This window comes from Spinacia oleracea, chromosome 5, assembly GCF_020520425.1.
Source record: "Spinacia oleracea cultivar Varoflay chromosome 5, BTI_SOV_V1, whole genome shotgun sequence".
In the NCBI taxonomy this organism is placed as follows: Eukaryota; Viridiplantae; Streptophyta; class Magnoliopsida; order Caryophyllales; family Amaranthaceae; genus Spinacia; species Spinacia oleracea.
This window is the reverse complement of record NC_079491.1, coordinates 20,593,227-20,609,175: the sequence shown is the minus strand read 5'-3', so window position 1 is coordinate 20,609,175 and position 15,949 is coordinate 20,593,227. Positions and strand designations below refer to the sequence as shown.

At 33.3% G+C, this 15,949-nt stretch overlaps 3 protein-coding genes across 3 annotated transcripts; 2 read left to right on the top strand and 1 right to left on the bottom strand.

Moving 5' to 3' along the window:
* Nucleotides 1-1,482: 1,482 nt before the first annotated feature.
* LOC110804501 (uncharacterized) lies at nt 1,483-4,705 on the top strand. The gene is made up of 3 exons (XM_056829419.1): nt 1,483-2,390; nt 3,208-3,644; nt 3,793-4,705. The coding sequence occupies exons 1-3, from the start codon at nt 1,701-1,703 to the stop codon at nt 4,541-4,543; spliced, it is 1,878 nt and encodes a 625-aa protein (XP_056685397.1). The 5' UTR covers nt 1,483-1,700; the 3' UTR covers nt 4,544-4,705.
* A 726-nt stretch (nt 4,706-5,431) lies between these two features.
* Nucleotides 5,432-5,941, top strand: LOC110804493 (uncharacterized). Its single transcript, XM_022010087.1, has one exon. It carries the CDS (start codon nt 5,432-5,434, stop codon nt 5,939-5,941), a length of 510 nt encoding a protein of 169 aa, XP_021865779.1.
* An 889-nt stretch (nt 5,942-6,830) lies between these two features.
* Nucleotides 6,831-15,651, bottom strand: LOC110804492 (GDSL esterase/lipase At4g26790-like). The gene is made up of 4 exons (XM_056828786.1): nt 15,577-15,651; nt 13,729-14,296; nt 11,718-12,207; nt 6,831-7,225 (listed from the first exon to the last, which is right to left on the bottom strand). Exons 2-4 carry the CDS (start codon nt 14,107-14,109, stop codon nt 7,032-7,034), a joined length of 1,065 nt encoding a protein of 354 aa, XP_056684764.1. The 5' UTR covers nt 14,110-14,296; nt 15,577-15,651; the 3' UTR covers nt 6,831-7,031.
* Nucleotides 15,652-15,949: the final 298 nt, after the last annotated feature.

The following is a 15,949-nucleotide window of genomic DNA, read 5'->3' as shown; positions in this document are numbered from 1 at the left end:
ATATAAATTCGTCTGTTCGATAAAAGATGTTGCAATTTTCTTAATATCCAATTTCAATGTACAACTTTGATCAATAATAAGTTTAGTTCCATACAGGTAACATAATGAAACATTTATATTATTAAAACACACATTAAAGCAAACTCAACAAGATCCATCATGTAACTTAACAAAATTTCTTGTATGTTCAAGGTGTACAATAAATTTACTGTACACCAACCTAACTTTTATCCAGTTTTCTCTAACTTTTATCCAGTTTTCTCCAACTTTTATATTATTAAAAGAAAAAGTTGATAGATAAACATTTTAAAGTGTTAAATGATTAATTTTATACATTATTAGTAATTTTGAAGAAATATTTTTTATTAAATTGAAAATTTTTATCATTAAAAATTAGATAACTTTTACATATATAAGGGTAACTTTTAATCATCTTACGTTAACTTTAACTTCGGTGTACAATATTTATCGTACACCCCATGTAAATAAGAATTTGTGATAACTTAAATAGTAAACATAAACATTTTTATGAAATGGAAGGAATATATGAGTATACAAAACTGTTTAATTTTTGAATATGTATTTGTAGACGCTCACCAACATAGAGTTAGGTCAAGTGGTAAGCAACATTATTCCACTTAAGGAAGACCTCGGATTTGAGCATACGAGGATTTGAGCACCGTCGTATGCTTAGCTCCTATGAACCAAGTGTGCTATATGCGTACTTGTAGAAGCTCTAAATTGAATGTAACAATTTAAAGATTCGATATTCAAATTAGCATACAATTACTTTTAATTGAGTGTATGTAGAATTAACGGTCTACCCCTGATGCCTCCCTTCTCAAAACACCACTTGTTTATTCCCTCTACCACACAACTTAAAAGGTGAACCCGGTTGTATCTAGTTCTACGTAACACATTTTTACGGTTTAAAAGTATATATTTCTGATTTAAAATCACATTTTGCAGTTTAATAGGACAATTTTACAATGTAAAAGCACATACATTTGATTTTCACAAAAAATCTTTTTATTTTAGCACATTCATTAGAAACTTATTACTATATTATTTTAAAAAGGATGTGTTTTTGTTTTGTTTTTGTAAACGTGCTTTTAATTAATAAGTATGCGCTTTTTAACAATAAAAATGTGTTTTTTAAATGATTAAAAATATAAAATGATCCGGTTGGATATAAAACTACATATAACCGGGTGTACTTTCTACCAATTGGACCATTGCCATATGTATTAGACTATTAGTGTATTACATAACCGATCCACTTTTAAAAAAATTGGTGGCACAAGCCGAGCATGATTATAAGAGCAAGATCCATTGAACTTTGCTTCATTATTACTTCCGTATCAACACCGGGTTTACCATTACTTAACCCAAACACGATAAAAGAAAAAATTTACACCATTAAGACAGCTCTTTCTTCAACTTGTAAGCAACAAACATTTTTTCCTATAAACAAAAAAAGTCTCGACTATTAAGGACTTAATTTAATGTCCTAAAAAGTAGTCCGTAGTCTAGTTTTCTTGGTATTTTCCCCAGGCCATCTATATTCTATACCACATTGGCACATTCTAATCAATATATATAGTCAAACTAGTTATTAATCAAATTAAGTCGATAAATATTAGCTCACAAGGGAAGGGAAACATCTTCTAAGTTCTAAGCTAAAATTAACAAGCACAAGAATGGAGCCACCATTGGCAAACATGGTGGGCTTTCAGTCCCAACCTAGCGCAAACTATGCGGAATCAGTGGAATCCTCTCCTAAGTCGTCCACCCAACAAGCAGATTGGGATGAGCCGCTACCACCAGTACCCGGGGCGAAACTTCGACTAATGTGCAGCTATGGAGGCCACATTATCCCCCGCCCACACGATAAGAATCTATTTTACGTAGGAGGAGAGACTCGAATCGTAGTAGCCGAAAGAAACTCATCCCTCTCTGATCTTACGAGTCGTCTTTCTCATACTCTACTCGACGGTAGAAAGTTCACCCTAAAGTATCAACTCCCGAATGAGGAGTTAGATTCATTGATTTCTGTAAGCAGTGATGAAGATCTGGATAACATGGTGGAAGAGTATGATCGTATTGCTGCTAATAATGATTCATTTTTGAAGCCGGCTTCAAGCAGGGTTCGTTTGTTCTTGTTTTTGGCTAAGCCGGAAACGGCTCAGACCATGGGAGCCTTGATGGATGAAGCGCAGTCTGAAACTTGGTTTGTGGATGCTCTCAATGGAGCTGATTTGTTGTCTAGAGGGTTATCTGATTCAGCTGCCGCTGTTGGTGATTTGTTAAGACTTGATAGTGATCCTGGTATGCAACAACTTCCACCTGGGTGCACTCATATTCCTGCACAACCAAAAGTCTTTGCCCAAGTAAGATCCTCTATTTGCGCTGCTACAACTTTATCTTATTATTACATAATCTAATCAACTACTATTACCAGCATAAATATCAAAGGGAATTAATTGACTTCTTTATTCACATTTGTTTTCTGTTACTTCTTCTATTCCTTTACATATTTCTTTATTAGTAACTAAGGTTATATGTGTTGGGAATTGAAGCACAATAATACACTTGTTAGCAATGGCAGATGTTTACCGGAGTACTTTGAGTACTCTTTTCAATATTCATGATTTATGATATAAGGGATGCTGGTGAGTTTTGTTCACTACTCCGTATAATTAGTTGGATGTGGATTTGAAACGAACAAAAAAGAAGAATAAAAAAATAATTGGTTCATGGAAACAAAGGTAAATGTGTCAAATAAATAGAGATAGCTAAATCATGCGAGTCAACTAGTCAAGTACTCATCAATGGCAATTTAGATTATGCACTCGGTTGTGATTTGTAATGTGGACTCATTGAATATGGGAAGAATTTCATTGTAAGCGTCCATAAGTACGTAGAACACTTTACAATATGTTTTTTGAATTTGAACTATATATTAGTTTACCTTATTTTGTTGTGATTTGAACTATGTTCATTTAAAAATAGGGTACCTAATGAACATTGTTCATCCGAGTACCTAAATCACATGCATATTGCTCGCCAATGGTTTTGAGAATTTCATATCAGTAAGAGAAAACAGTAAATATTGCTCTATTGTATGATTGAGTATATTGGTATTCCATTTTTTTGATACTGATTATAATTTTCGATTTTCTTTTTAATATATTTTCCTTGAGAAAGGATGTACACTCCATACAATCTGTAATGTCAGACTCGCCAATGGTTGAGAACACATCATCCTTCGACTCATCAACCTCATCTCCATCCATGGCTCACTTGCCTCCGATTCGTGTCCGAATAGAAGAGATGAGCGATGGAAATACTAGGTTGCAGGAAGAAATGAAGGGAAGAGGAGCATTAGAAGATCACTTTTCATCACAACTCAGAGTTACTCCACCTCCAATTCCTACTTCAGCACCAACTTATGCTGCAGTTGTTAATCCTATAATAATGAATAACAACGACGAGAGGTTGTCGGATCACGGGGCGTCAAGGAAGCCACCACTGCCTCTTCCAATGCCACAGAGAATGAGTGACGGTTTCAATTTGCTATCCCCAAATGACTCAAAGTATGCTGCTGCTGGCTTTAACCTGCCATCCCCTGATTCTGTTAACAGGTACTACTTCATCAGATCAGTCCTGTTTCAATTGTTAATGCGCAACTATGACCACTACTGTTTTTAATTCATTCACCTCAAGTACCCATGTCGGATTTCTTTTTTGCAGTGACAGTAGCATAGCTTCGGGAATTTCTCTCACCTAACAACCGTTCCATCATGATCTAGCTCAAGTTACCAGCTCCAACGAGACCAAACCTCCAACTAATAACCAAGAACAAAGATCAGACAACCGCACTCCCTCACCTCAAAATCAAAACCATCAACTTCAACAACCACAAGACCCTACCAATCAATACATGTATCCTCCACAACAACATGATCAACAGCAACAGCAACAACAACAGCAACAACAACTGCAACAGCAACAGCAACAGCAACAGCAACAGCAACAGCAACAGCAACACCAGTTCATCCAAGAAAACATGCATTACATCCCACAACTGCCACCATCATATCGGCCAGTCTACGCGCCACAACAACCAATCCACCCTCAACTAGATCATCAGCAATACCCAATGTATTATCTACCTGTCAACCAAACTCAGCCTTACAATGTTGCTCAACCGCGGGCAATGGTTCAGCCTTCGTCAGTGGCTCATGCTCAACCACCTGTCTACGCCACCAGAGCGGCTGTTGCACAAACAAATAACCAGTTTCAACAATACCTTGGTTACAATGCAGTTGTTCAGCCAATCAACGGGGGTCCGGGGAATTATGGCCATTACGATTACGCTCATAATCAGGTATATTATACAGGACAACTTGCTGCTGCTGCTGCACCGGTGAATACTTCTCAATATCAAAGCATAACACCCGCTCAAGCGGCTATGATTGCTGAAGCTTCTTTGCAGTTACCTAAAACAGCTGACTGTGCTAAGCAACCCCCAACATCATAATGTATTTTTCCAATTCTGCTATATTTGTAGGATAATATGTCACAATATAATCAACTATATGTAATGCCCTAATATATCTTGTATTCTTTTTTTTTTTTGAAGGTAATGTGTCTTGTATTCTAAGAACAAATAATTATTTCAGTTTATATGATTAGCATCTTATACGTAACTTTATCAAATATGTTTATCTCCAAATTATCTTAAAATAAAAACGTAAAACTCCGTTCAATCACTATTAGTTTCGGGTTTTAGTTTTTATGATTTTGAAAGTCATATGTTTTATAATGAAAATCATGATCTAAAAACAATAATATCTATAGTCAAATTTATCAAAATCGTGATTCTACTTTAAATCGGAAGTGTCTTGTGTGGACATGTTCCACGATAATATTAACGTGGAATCAAAGCTAATAATATTGATCCCAAACAACCCTTTTTACATATATAGTGTCAAAGAACAACTTATTGATAACAGACATATACATACATATGAATATTCCACATCATCAACAGTCACATGTAGAATTGTGTATGGCTTTTTATATATTAGTTTTGTCTTTTCTGTCTTTGTGTTGATCCTAGGAAGATATATCATATATAGCCGTTATTTTGTTGATTTGTACAACATGTCCTAGTTAGAATAGACAGCTCCTGTACATAAAGAAGAGAGGAGAAGAGCCGCAGCTTTGTAAGACACAATACACACAGAAATAGGATACAAAAGAAAACTGGTTCATTTGAACCCAGAAACCCAACCCAGTGAGTTCTTGTTTTTCTACATGGTTTCAGAGCAAGGTTGAGATATTTTTCGTCGAAGAAGAAATACAAGGGCTCACACAATTCTGAACCTAAGAAAGCTTAAAGCTTATCAAAACCAGAACAAGAAAAATGACTGAAACAAACTCAAACACAAATCTTAACCCCTACAAAGATCCTCTTTTTATTGCTGTAAATGAGAATGCAACAACATCTTTGGGAAGCATACTTCTTGATGGAAACAACTTCATGAACTGGAGCAGAAGCATTAGAATTGCTCTTGGTGCAAAGAACAAGCTTGTATTCCTTAAAGGAAAGCATCCAAAGCCCACTGAAGGAGCAGATGAAATGCAGAAATGGACTAGGTATGACTATATGGTGAGATCTTGGTTACTAGACACGATGAAGCCTGAAATTGCAAGTAGCTTGGTGATTATGCCATCCACCAAAAGACTTCGGGAAGAGATAGTTGAGAGGTATGGACAGACAAGTGCACCTCAACTATTTCAACCGAAGAAAGATCTATGGTTCGTTGAACAAAATAATATGAGTGTGAGTGAATATTATTGCAAGTTGAAGGATCTTTGGATTGCACAATATTTGTCAAAATCCGACTACATGCTGCCAAGTGTTGTATTATAAGTGTTTTCAAGGCTAAAATGAAGAACAAGAAAGTAAGACTTACGGAACTTGTTGTGCCGTGGTAACCAAACCACTGCCTTGAAAACGAGATTCGGTGCAACCGGGGTGCACAATTGTATTCACCGATTCGTTCCCTAAGGTTTACACAACTCTCAACACACAGTGACACTCTTGGGTGTGAGATGGAGTTACTAGAACTTATGCCCAAAAGAGAGGAAGAAAAGGAGATGATAAGAGAATGTTTTTTCTGTAAACAACACAAAGAATGAAGCATGTATTTATAGGATTAGTGGAGGATATCAAACAGCCCAAAGAAATCAAAGGACTCAAAGGAATCCAATGATCTTAATCATGACAATTAACATATGAAAATGAAGAGTTGAAACCCCCTTAATCAATAAGGAGTTAAACTCACTTAACTCACCATAATCAGAAAGGTTAACAACCCTTAAACCATACTTAATAAGGCTGCCAAAAAAGGAATCCCAAGGAAGCAAAACTAACGTCCAAAAAACGTCTTTTTACGTCTTTTTGCATTTCGCCCGATCCACCGCCCGATCGGGCGCCCACCGCCCTGTCGGGCGAATTACTCGCCCATTTTTTCTTTGGACGCGCGCCCGATCGGGCGCAATTCGCCCGATGACCATCGGGCGGACTACTTTTTTAAAGCTTTACTTCCAACACCAAGCATGGAAGGCTTCTTGCAGGTCGGCGCTCATTCATAAGGTTCATGGCATGTTGTGCATTTCCGGATTTGTGAGTTTCTCTGAACAAAGTCAAAATTCAAAGGCGACTCCAATCTAGTACAAAAAAAAAAAAGACAAGTCATCCTATCCTAATCAAACTACCCCTATACATATCGAGAGAACGTTTACATGCAAAAATGATGTGAATTTTCACCCCCTCACATTATTATTTTAAACATTGTACAATTTGTCTAATCAAAGTTATATATTCAAATAAATATACTGATACAACTATTATTTATAAACAAATGAGGACTTGCTAAATTCCAAGGCCCTCTGTATCCTAAAAAAATACAAAAAAAATAAAAAATTATAGCTACAATATATTTTCATATGACTTTAAATTAAAGAAATTTGTACAAGACATTATTAAAGATATCTTGAGACAAAATCTGGTAGGCTTTTTCACTTGGATGAAAAGAATCCCAGAAAACGTATTTTCCAGCATCGGAGCAACTTAATTTATCATCCACAATGCACAGATAACTCATCTCCACATAGCCAGTTCCACAACATGCCTTTGATGATTCAGTCATCCCTGTCAATCCAAAAACTTTCATTTTGTCAATCAACACCTCATAAAAGTTACAACTTTATCCGTCCTTTACTTAGCTTGCAAGAGCTTCCAAACCGTCCAAAACTACTTGTAAGTTGCAACACTTGTGTGAAGAAAATGATTTAACTATTTATTTATTGTTTCTCTCACTTACTTTGGCACCATGACTTTATTTATTAAGAATACTTTCTTTAAAAAAAAAATCTCATTCGCAGCCTCCAAAAAACAATGATCTACTTCTCACTAACTATAATAAAATTCAAAAAACAATGATCTACTTCTCACTAACTATAATAAAATTCAAAAAACAATGATCTACTTCTCACTAACTATAATAAAATATTACTCCATCTGTATTTATTTAAGGGATACACTTGCCTTTTCCGGCCGTATTTATTTAAGAGATACACTTGTCATTTTTAGTAACTTATCAACCGCACCATCAAATTAAAATAATTCCTCCATTTTTTAATAATTGCACCATCTTGGTTTTAGCACTATTCACATGTTCTTATATAGTTATTTTTTGTGATTTATAGGTAAAGAAAAATATATTCATGTGGGATCTTGTTAGATTTGTCTCGAAATATACTTTTAAATTATCAAATTTTTATAATTTTTTAAAATGAATAATGATAGATATTAGTGGTTAAAATAGTGCATTGGCAAGCGTGAAATCCCAGATGGTGCAATTAAAAAAAAATCTATCTACCTCCCACCCCTTCAAATGACATGGTCCCTACTTATTTTACATATTAAAATATTTACCCAACCCCACTTATTTTATTACTTTATTTCATTCAATTCTTTTTCTTAATACCCGTGTCCGGTCAAATATATCTCTTAAATAAATACAGATGGAGTATTATTTTCGTTTCTAAATTATCTTGAAGTGTTTTCATTTTAGGTATTTCAAAAATTTCCTATTTAGAATCTTTTCCATTTTTAGTAAACTTTTTACCAAAATATACTCATAATTTTTACGGATTTTTCATGAAATACCCCCGAATTATGGCGTAATTCACCAAATGCCCCTCGACTTTCAGAAATTCACCAAATGCCCCTCACAAATGACTTAATACCCAAAATACCCTTACTAATGACGCGCCGTTAGTCCTCCGTTAGCCTAATTTTTAAATTCACCAAATACCCCTATTTTATTACTTATTTCATATAATACCCCTATTCTGAAACTTAATTCACCAAATACACATAACTTAAAATTACCCATTTTGATGCTCAGCGGCTAGTTTTTATGTTTGAAAATTAGCCGTTGCTTATTGTTTGCTTATAAAAACCCCTTTTCTGACTATTTATTGTAGTTTTTCTATTGTTTTGTTAATTTCATATCATTTTTGTCATGAGTTTTCTTTCAAAATCATCATCCACACCAATGAATCCACATATGTAAGAGTCCCAAACAATTTCTAATATTATGGGAGGAAATTTCCATCTGAGGCTCCGATACAACACTCAGTAAGTTTCAATTATGATCCAATAAGTTCAGGCCTCATCCAGTAAAGACAATGCACTTTAGCTGAGCAAAAGGCCAAAAAACCCCATTTTCAAAGGGATCTTATGTAAGTGAAGCTGAAGTAATTCAATCTAAAGCTAACACCTTAATTTTCTTATTGTCCGAATGGTAAAGAAACTAAGAAATCAAGTTCAATAACACATACATTTTTATCACAACCTCGATTTCAACTTGGATTCATGATGTGAAAATCTTGAGTTTGGAGGCAAATCTTTGTGCCAAGATTCATGTTTTTTCACTGGTTCATGAGCTTTGGAACATACCTTAGTTTCATTTTTTTTTCTTGTTCCCTCAAATCCAAAAATAGACATTTGTCCATAAATCTGACCATGTCAATAGGACCTAGCTCAAAAGAAAAGTGGGAAAACCTTTATGCCTCGACTGTAAGGTTGAGAGAAAGTTAGGAGATTGAAGAAAGATGTTTGGAGGCAGTAGAGACAGGAGACAAAAGGGAGTTAACGTTAAATATGTGGCATGGAAGCAATAGAAGCCGAGGTAGCTGGAACATATGCGTTAGAATAAAATTAATAAGAGCTTTATTTTTAATCTGTTTGCATATGTTAAAGATATTTCCCATATTGAAAAAGGAATACCTTCCGATTGCGTGGTAAATATAATTAATTGGTCACGTAAAGAATAAGGTACAAAAGAAGTAGCTATTTTCTTGAAGAGTTGCGACGTTTTGAGGTGTTTTTAGGAGTGTTTTCTGTTTTAGTACGTGTTGTACCGGAGTTTCAGATTGAGTGTTGTATCAGATATTCGGATGTCAAATTTTCTCCCATGATAACAAAATTTATTTGGGACTCTTACATATGTGGACTCATTGGGTGTGGATGATGATTTTGAAAGAAAACTCATGACAAAAATGATATGAAATTAACAAAATAATAGGAAAACTACAATAAACCGTCAGAAAAAGAGTATTTATAAGCAAACAATAAGCAACGGCTAATTTTCAAACACAAAAACTAGCCGTTGAGCATCAAAATGAGTAATTTTAAGTTATTGGTATTTGGTGAATTAAGTTTCTGAATAAGAGTATTTGGTGAAATAAGTATTAAAATAGGGGTATTTGGTGAATTTGAAAATTAGGTTAACGGAGGACTAACGGCGCATCATTAGTAAGGGTATTTTGGGTATTAAGTCATTTGTGAGGGGCATTTGGTGAATTTCTGAAAGTCGAGGGGCATTTGGTGAATTACGCTAAAATTCGGGGGTATTTCATGAAAAATCCGTAATTTTTAAGATCTCTTGCTTGTCCCTATTTATTCCCCTAAAATGGCCCACCATCATTGTTATATTTCTCTTTTTTACCCTCTCCCGCCCATCTACATTATTTACTCTACTACTCTGTATAAAATAAAATAAATAAAAACATTATTTACTCTATCTCCTAGTGTTGCAAGTGGATTTTTATATTATTTAATTTCTCTCTCCTAATGCAAGTGGACATTAACATTATTTAATTGTTTCTCTCTCCTATCGTAAGTAAGACACTAATCCATATGTTTCAAATTATCGTTTTTGTTTGGAAAAAAACACGACAAACATGTGTAAGAATAAAAACGATTATTGGGAGTACTTTTATTTGGAAGGGGAGAAAATAAATTGTTGTATAAGGAAAAAGTACAATAAAAAGTTGATGTGGGGATGGTTGGGTTGTTTGTTTTTGTAAAGGGAGAAATTAAATTGTTGATTAATGAAAAATTAAACCAAAAAGTGGATGCGGGTTGGTTAGGTTGAAAAATACATGACTAAAAATAGAAACGGGAACAACAAAAGAAGTCTCAATTATATGAGACGGGGGAGAAACGTTTTTCTTAAAAATCACCAAATACTCCAAATAGGAATATCAATAAGAAACAAAGGGAGTACCATACTAAACCATATGTCCCAAATTACTTCCCCGGGTTGATTAGGCACGCTTGCCAATGCAAAACTTTGACTACTATGGAGTAATATATTCAACTACATATTCGAAAAACTTATAAAATATTAATATTTTAAAAATATATATTAAAATGAAGCCAACAATATATTATATACTCCCTCCGTCCCTTAATACTCGCACCGCTTTCCTTTTCGAGTCGTCCCTTAATACTTGCACCACTTCTATAAATGGAAATCTTCACCAATATTATATTATTTCACATTTACTTACTACCCCACCTACACCCCTACTCCCTACAAAAAATCATTTAAAAATCCACACTCACACTCACCACTCCCACCTCTTACACATTTCCTACTAACTATATTAAAAAAATACCCACTGTCAACTAATTCAAGTGTCTTAAACTCCGCACCGGTCAAACCGGTTCGAGTATTAAGGGACGGAGGGAGTACTAACATATGGTTAAAGTGAATTATGTATAAATCAATTATTTTGCATAAAATCTTTTACTAGTCAAAGTGGTGCAACTAATTTGATCCAAGGCAATAGAGAGAACTACGTACTATTGTACTAGTGTATCAAATATTTCAAAATAATTATCGTAATTTAACATTCTAAAAGTAAAGCCATATTCAAAAGTATACATTTAAATACACAGCTCTTTATACTTCGTAGTTGATTTATTTTTGTTTTTCTCACTTTTAATGATTAAAACATAGAAATTTTTGGTAATAACTACCCTAAAAACATACCTATTTATCACTAACTACCTTACGAAAGTGAATTTGTTATTTACTAACTTAAAATATGTTTTTTTTTGTTGGATACACTATCGATCACTTTGACGATTTTCTCATTTTATAACTAAAATACCTCTTTCGTGTTTAACCGTTTTAATTGATTCAAAAATCATTCTTCTTCTTTTTGTATAAGGATAGATAAATTGATAAAGTGGTGCATGTATTTTTAAGGTATACTAAGCCCTAAACCCTAAAAAAGATTTTAGTTTTTGATATAATATAAAGAATGAAAAAAATTAAACTTACCAAACTGTGAAGGTGTTTGAATCATTTGGAGAATAATGTAATAAGGGTCAGAAAAATAGAGTTGGATGGCAGGCAATTGTGTACTAAGTAAATCCAACATGGCCTTCAATTTAGCATTATATTCAAGGGCAACATTGTTGTAGTATTCATTGCACTTAGTAATTGCCTTAAAATGTATAGTCCTCTCTAATGGTAAGCAACCCATGGGAGGAAGCCCTGCCAACGTAATTTTACGAGCTCCAAGACTGTAAATCTCCTCAACAAAATTCTTGGCGATACTTACAAGATGATCCTCGTACTCTTGGACTGTGTATTTAATCTTGAGTGTAGGCCGTAAGAAGTAGCTTTCTAGAAAGTCATTCGTTCCCATACTCATTATGTATACTGCTCTGCTAAGTATATCGTTTGCTTTGTCTACCCCAATATAGTCTCGTAGTTTTTGTTGATACTCCTTGTAATATTCGATTTCCTTTGTTAGTGGTATCACATTCTGTTACGTTGAGTAATTAAACCATCTCATAAGTAAATTTAAGTAGAACCCTTTTTTGTATAAGCATGAACCAAATAGTAAGACTAAAAAAACTGTCATAATAGTTAAGAGTTAAGACTCGAGGCTTGTGCACAATATTCTTCGTTCCATATTTCTAATTTTACCAAAATAAAAATAAACCAACAAAAAATACAAATTGAGTATAAATTAAAGCATAACGAACAAAATACAAGGGAGAGAGTACATGTACATTATTTCACAATTTTACTTTTAGCTAACAATCAAGAACCTAATTTAACACCAATTGTCTGTTGGTTCAGTGGTGATTGGGGCTGAACTTGGTAGGGAGAACTCGTGTTCGATCCCCCGCAACAACAATTGGGAGGGGACTGGAACCTATCCACCCAGAACTCGCCCCGAATCCGGATTAACCCTAAGGATGAACCGGGTGTTAACACCAAAAAAGAACCTAATTTAACAAGGGACTGGGAGAACATGTTGATATCATCCTTACTCGAGCGTAACTACATTTTTTTCTCGATCACTGCATTTATTTTGAAATTTATAACTTTCGCCTTTTTTATTTGCATAGTACTATTTAGGAGACACACATTGAGAAGTTTCTTAAAATGCGAAATATTGATGTCTATCTTGTTTTTCTAACTTAATATATACTTCCTCCGTTTCTTTTAGTTGCAACTTTGCTTTTCACGTTTGCCATTGTATAATTTTAACAATTAACGAAAATGATAAAGGTCGCAACATGCGACCTTTAAGCCGTGTCACAATGATGATATGACATGCTTATATGTCATGATTTAAATTAGAAACTAAAATATTTAACTTATATAACCTATTATACATGTTAAAAAAAAAAAGTAGGAAAATCTTAATATTCTAATTTGTTTTCTTTATATCGAATATTTTATTTATATATTTTCATTTTATTTATATATTTTCATAGTAAAAATATTGCATTGATAGTAAAAATATTCTGATGACGCAGCCTACGTGCCCATATGTACCAATTAAACTCCAACACGTAAGATTGCGACAAATATTGTTGCAGCTTGCGACCTTTATCATCAACAATTAATATCTTTAGTTATCGTTAAATAAAAATTATAAAAGAACTGATATACGAAATACACTTAAGACGAATCTAACAAGATACTCCGTATATGTTTTTCCTAAAGTATAGATCATAAAAAATAACAAAGTAGATTATTTAAATAGTGCAAAAAGCAAAGTGTTGTAACTATTTTGAAACTGAGGAAGTATATTCTATATTCCTATACATATTTTTTATTTTTAATATCTCGAATTATGTATAAGTAAAAATTCTAAAAAATTTATATTTAAAAACCATATGAAGTATATCAATACAAATCACATAAGATACCACATGACCATAATTTTCTAACGTATGAATCACAAAAGACTAAATTAATATTCAGTGTAAATAGGGTAAAAATTAAAATGATGTGATATTTAAAAAACGTAAGTATAAAAGAAACTTACAAAGACAGCAGTAGTAGTATTATCATAACCGGTACCCGCAGAAGCAAAATTGACTCCAGTAACAAAATCACTCATATTAAAACTAGTGTCCAAATACGCCGGCAAAGTTTTATTGAGCCCTAAGTATTCAGAGAAGAAATCTGATGCCACTCGGCCGTTACAAAATCGACCTGTGGGGCGGCCACCTTCAAAGTCTCGACCATAAGGCGCAAAGTTGCTCTTTAGTATTGTATTTAGCCCATTGTTATTCCCGGTGTCGACGGTCGAGTCACCAAATACAATCAATGCCGGAATCTTACTACCGGCTACCGGGGAAATTTGTTTTAGGAGTAATTGTAGGAGGATAAAATAAAAGAACAAGGAAGAGACGTAAGAAACCATTGACCGGCAATTCGATGATTGATGAAAAAGTTTGACTTTGTTCTTTTCACCTTGTCTTTATTGCGAAAGTAACTAGAGCAAAAAATAGATAAATAAGATCAGATCAGACCGGATGAAAGAGATTTCTATTTAAAGTGTGATCAATCGCTGAATGCTCCAAAACACCAAAATTTTATATAAGATCAATCTGCCAATAAAAAAATAACATTATTAGATCGTTCCATCTAGATCTCACAAAACATTAATGTTTCAATTCTAAATTTTTATTTAATTAATCGACTATTAATAATGGTCCGCGGTTCTACAAGAAAGTTTAAGTATTGTTCAATAATAGCTCTATTCCTTCGAGAATAGTAACATTATTAAAGTTCCAAGTTTCTTTTTCTTTCTTTTCCTTCGATCTTCCTTTATCAACTTCAAAGTTGATGTTGTACTCACTACCTAGGTAAAAATACGGCACTTAAAAGTTTAATATTTGTCAAAACAAAAGTATGGAGTTAATTGTAGGAGATTAAAGATATCTTGATTTTACGAATTTTTTTCATATTTTAAATTGAAGTTCCAGAATTCAATTTTGTATGGGATTACTTTATATTAGAGTTAAGCTTGGATGCACCCATGAATGACTAAGTATTTCACACAATTTTTTTTATACAAAAATTATGCTCCATATATCCTAACGTAGAAATTGGTAGGAATATGGACTAATGAAGCAATTGCAATCTATTTTTAGGAATGTAGGTAGCTAGTAATTGACAACTTTTAACAACCTAGGTAGTAATTGACAAACTCCCTAACAACCTAGGTAGTGATTGACAAACACATTAACAACCTAGGTAGTAATTGATAAATTTTCCCAGTGAATTGTATATATTGTTAAATATCTTGTTTTTACAATTCTAATCATGAAATATCAAAAATATTTTGTCAAGGACCATGTTCCTGTGAGAACCAAGTATATAATGAGAATGAAAATCAATTTCGCCCCTTAAAAGTATAGTCAAAAGAACATAAACATAAATCATATTGACTGAAAAGTATATAACCAAATATGCAATTTCTTATACTTCATACTTTTAACTTTTAGGGAAGAAAACGAATTAATTGCCATAAAACATCATCATTGACGTCTTACATTTCAATCTCTTTTATTAAAATATGATTTTGGTTAAGTTTACGTTAAATTAATACGTAAACTAACCAAAACTAGTAAATGAAATAAAAGAAAAACTAGTCAAAGTAAATGAAATTGGCCAAATGAAATTAAGAACCAGTTTGAAAAGTTGCATAATTACGAAAATGCCACTAATGACATGAGAATCATTTGGATCATCCGATTTTGATGATCTAAGGGCTGAAATTGGTTTTTAATTCTTATTAGGGTGTGGTTCTCACCGGATCCTAATTCATTTTTTTAATGCATGGATTCAAGAGAAGTAATTAGCATCAAGGCTAAAGGAAACTTACGTGTATCAGCGCGATCGATGTCAAGCTTTGGAGAATCGTGGTGGAATTTTGGAATGAAGTTTGTTTTAAAATTTTATATTTGTATGATTTAGTTTTTTTTTACTCATATTACATTTATATAGGAGTGGCAACATTTACTTTTCCATATTTAGTTTGAGTCCTATTTCGGAATATTATTTGAAAAAATTAGCTGGGATATAATATTGGTGATTGTTTGCGTGATTGATTCATAAAATAACTGTCAGTGACAAATTGTTTGACATTTTTGTCAACAAGGTTTTATCACTTTCTTTTTATTGTTTTTTCTGTTTTACTATATTGCTTTCCTGTTTTTAATTACTCACCTCAAATTAGTTTTCCGTAGCTTTTTATT

Coding starts and splice junctions, on each gene's coding strand:
- LOC110804501 (XM_056829419.1), top strand. CDS start 1,701: ATGGAGCCACCATTGGCAAACATGGTGGGCTTTCAGTCCCAACCTAGC. Junction 2,391..3,207: donor AACCAAAAGTCTTTGCCCAA/GTAAGATCCTCT, acceptor TCCTTGAGAAAG/GATGTACACTCCATACAATC. Junction 3,645..3,792: donor TCCCCTGATTCTGTTAACAG/GTACTACTTCAT, acceptor TCTCACCTAACA/ACCGTTCCATCATGATCTAG.
- LOC110804493 (XM_022010087.1), top strand. CDS start 5,432: ATGACTGAAACAAACTCAAACACAAATCTTAACCCCTACAAAGATCCT.
- LOC110804492 (XM_056828786.1), bottom strand. CDS start 14,109: ATGGTTTCTTACGTCTCTTCCTTGTTCTTTTATTTTATCCTCCTACAA. Junction 12,208..13,728: donor ATACTACTACTGCTGTCTTT/GTAAGTTTCTTT, acceptor TCAACGTAACAG/AATGTGATACCACTAACAAA. Junction 7,226..11,717: donor TCAAACACCTTCACAGTTTG/GTAAGTTTAATT, acceptor TTGGATTGACAG/GGATGACTGAATCATCAAAG.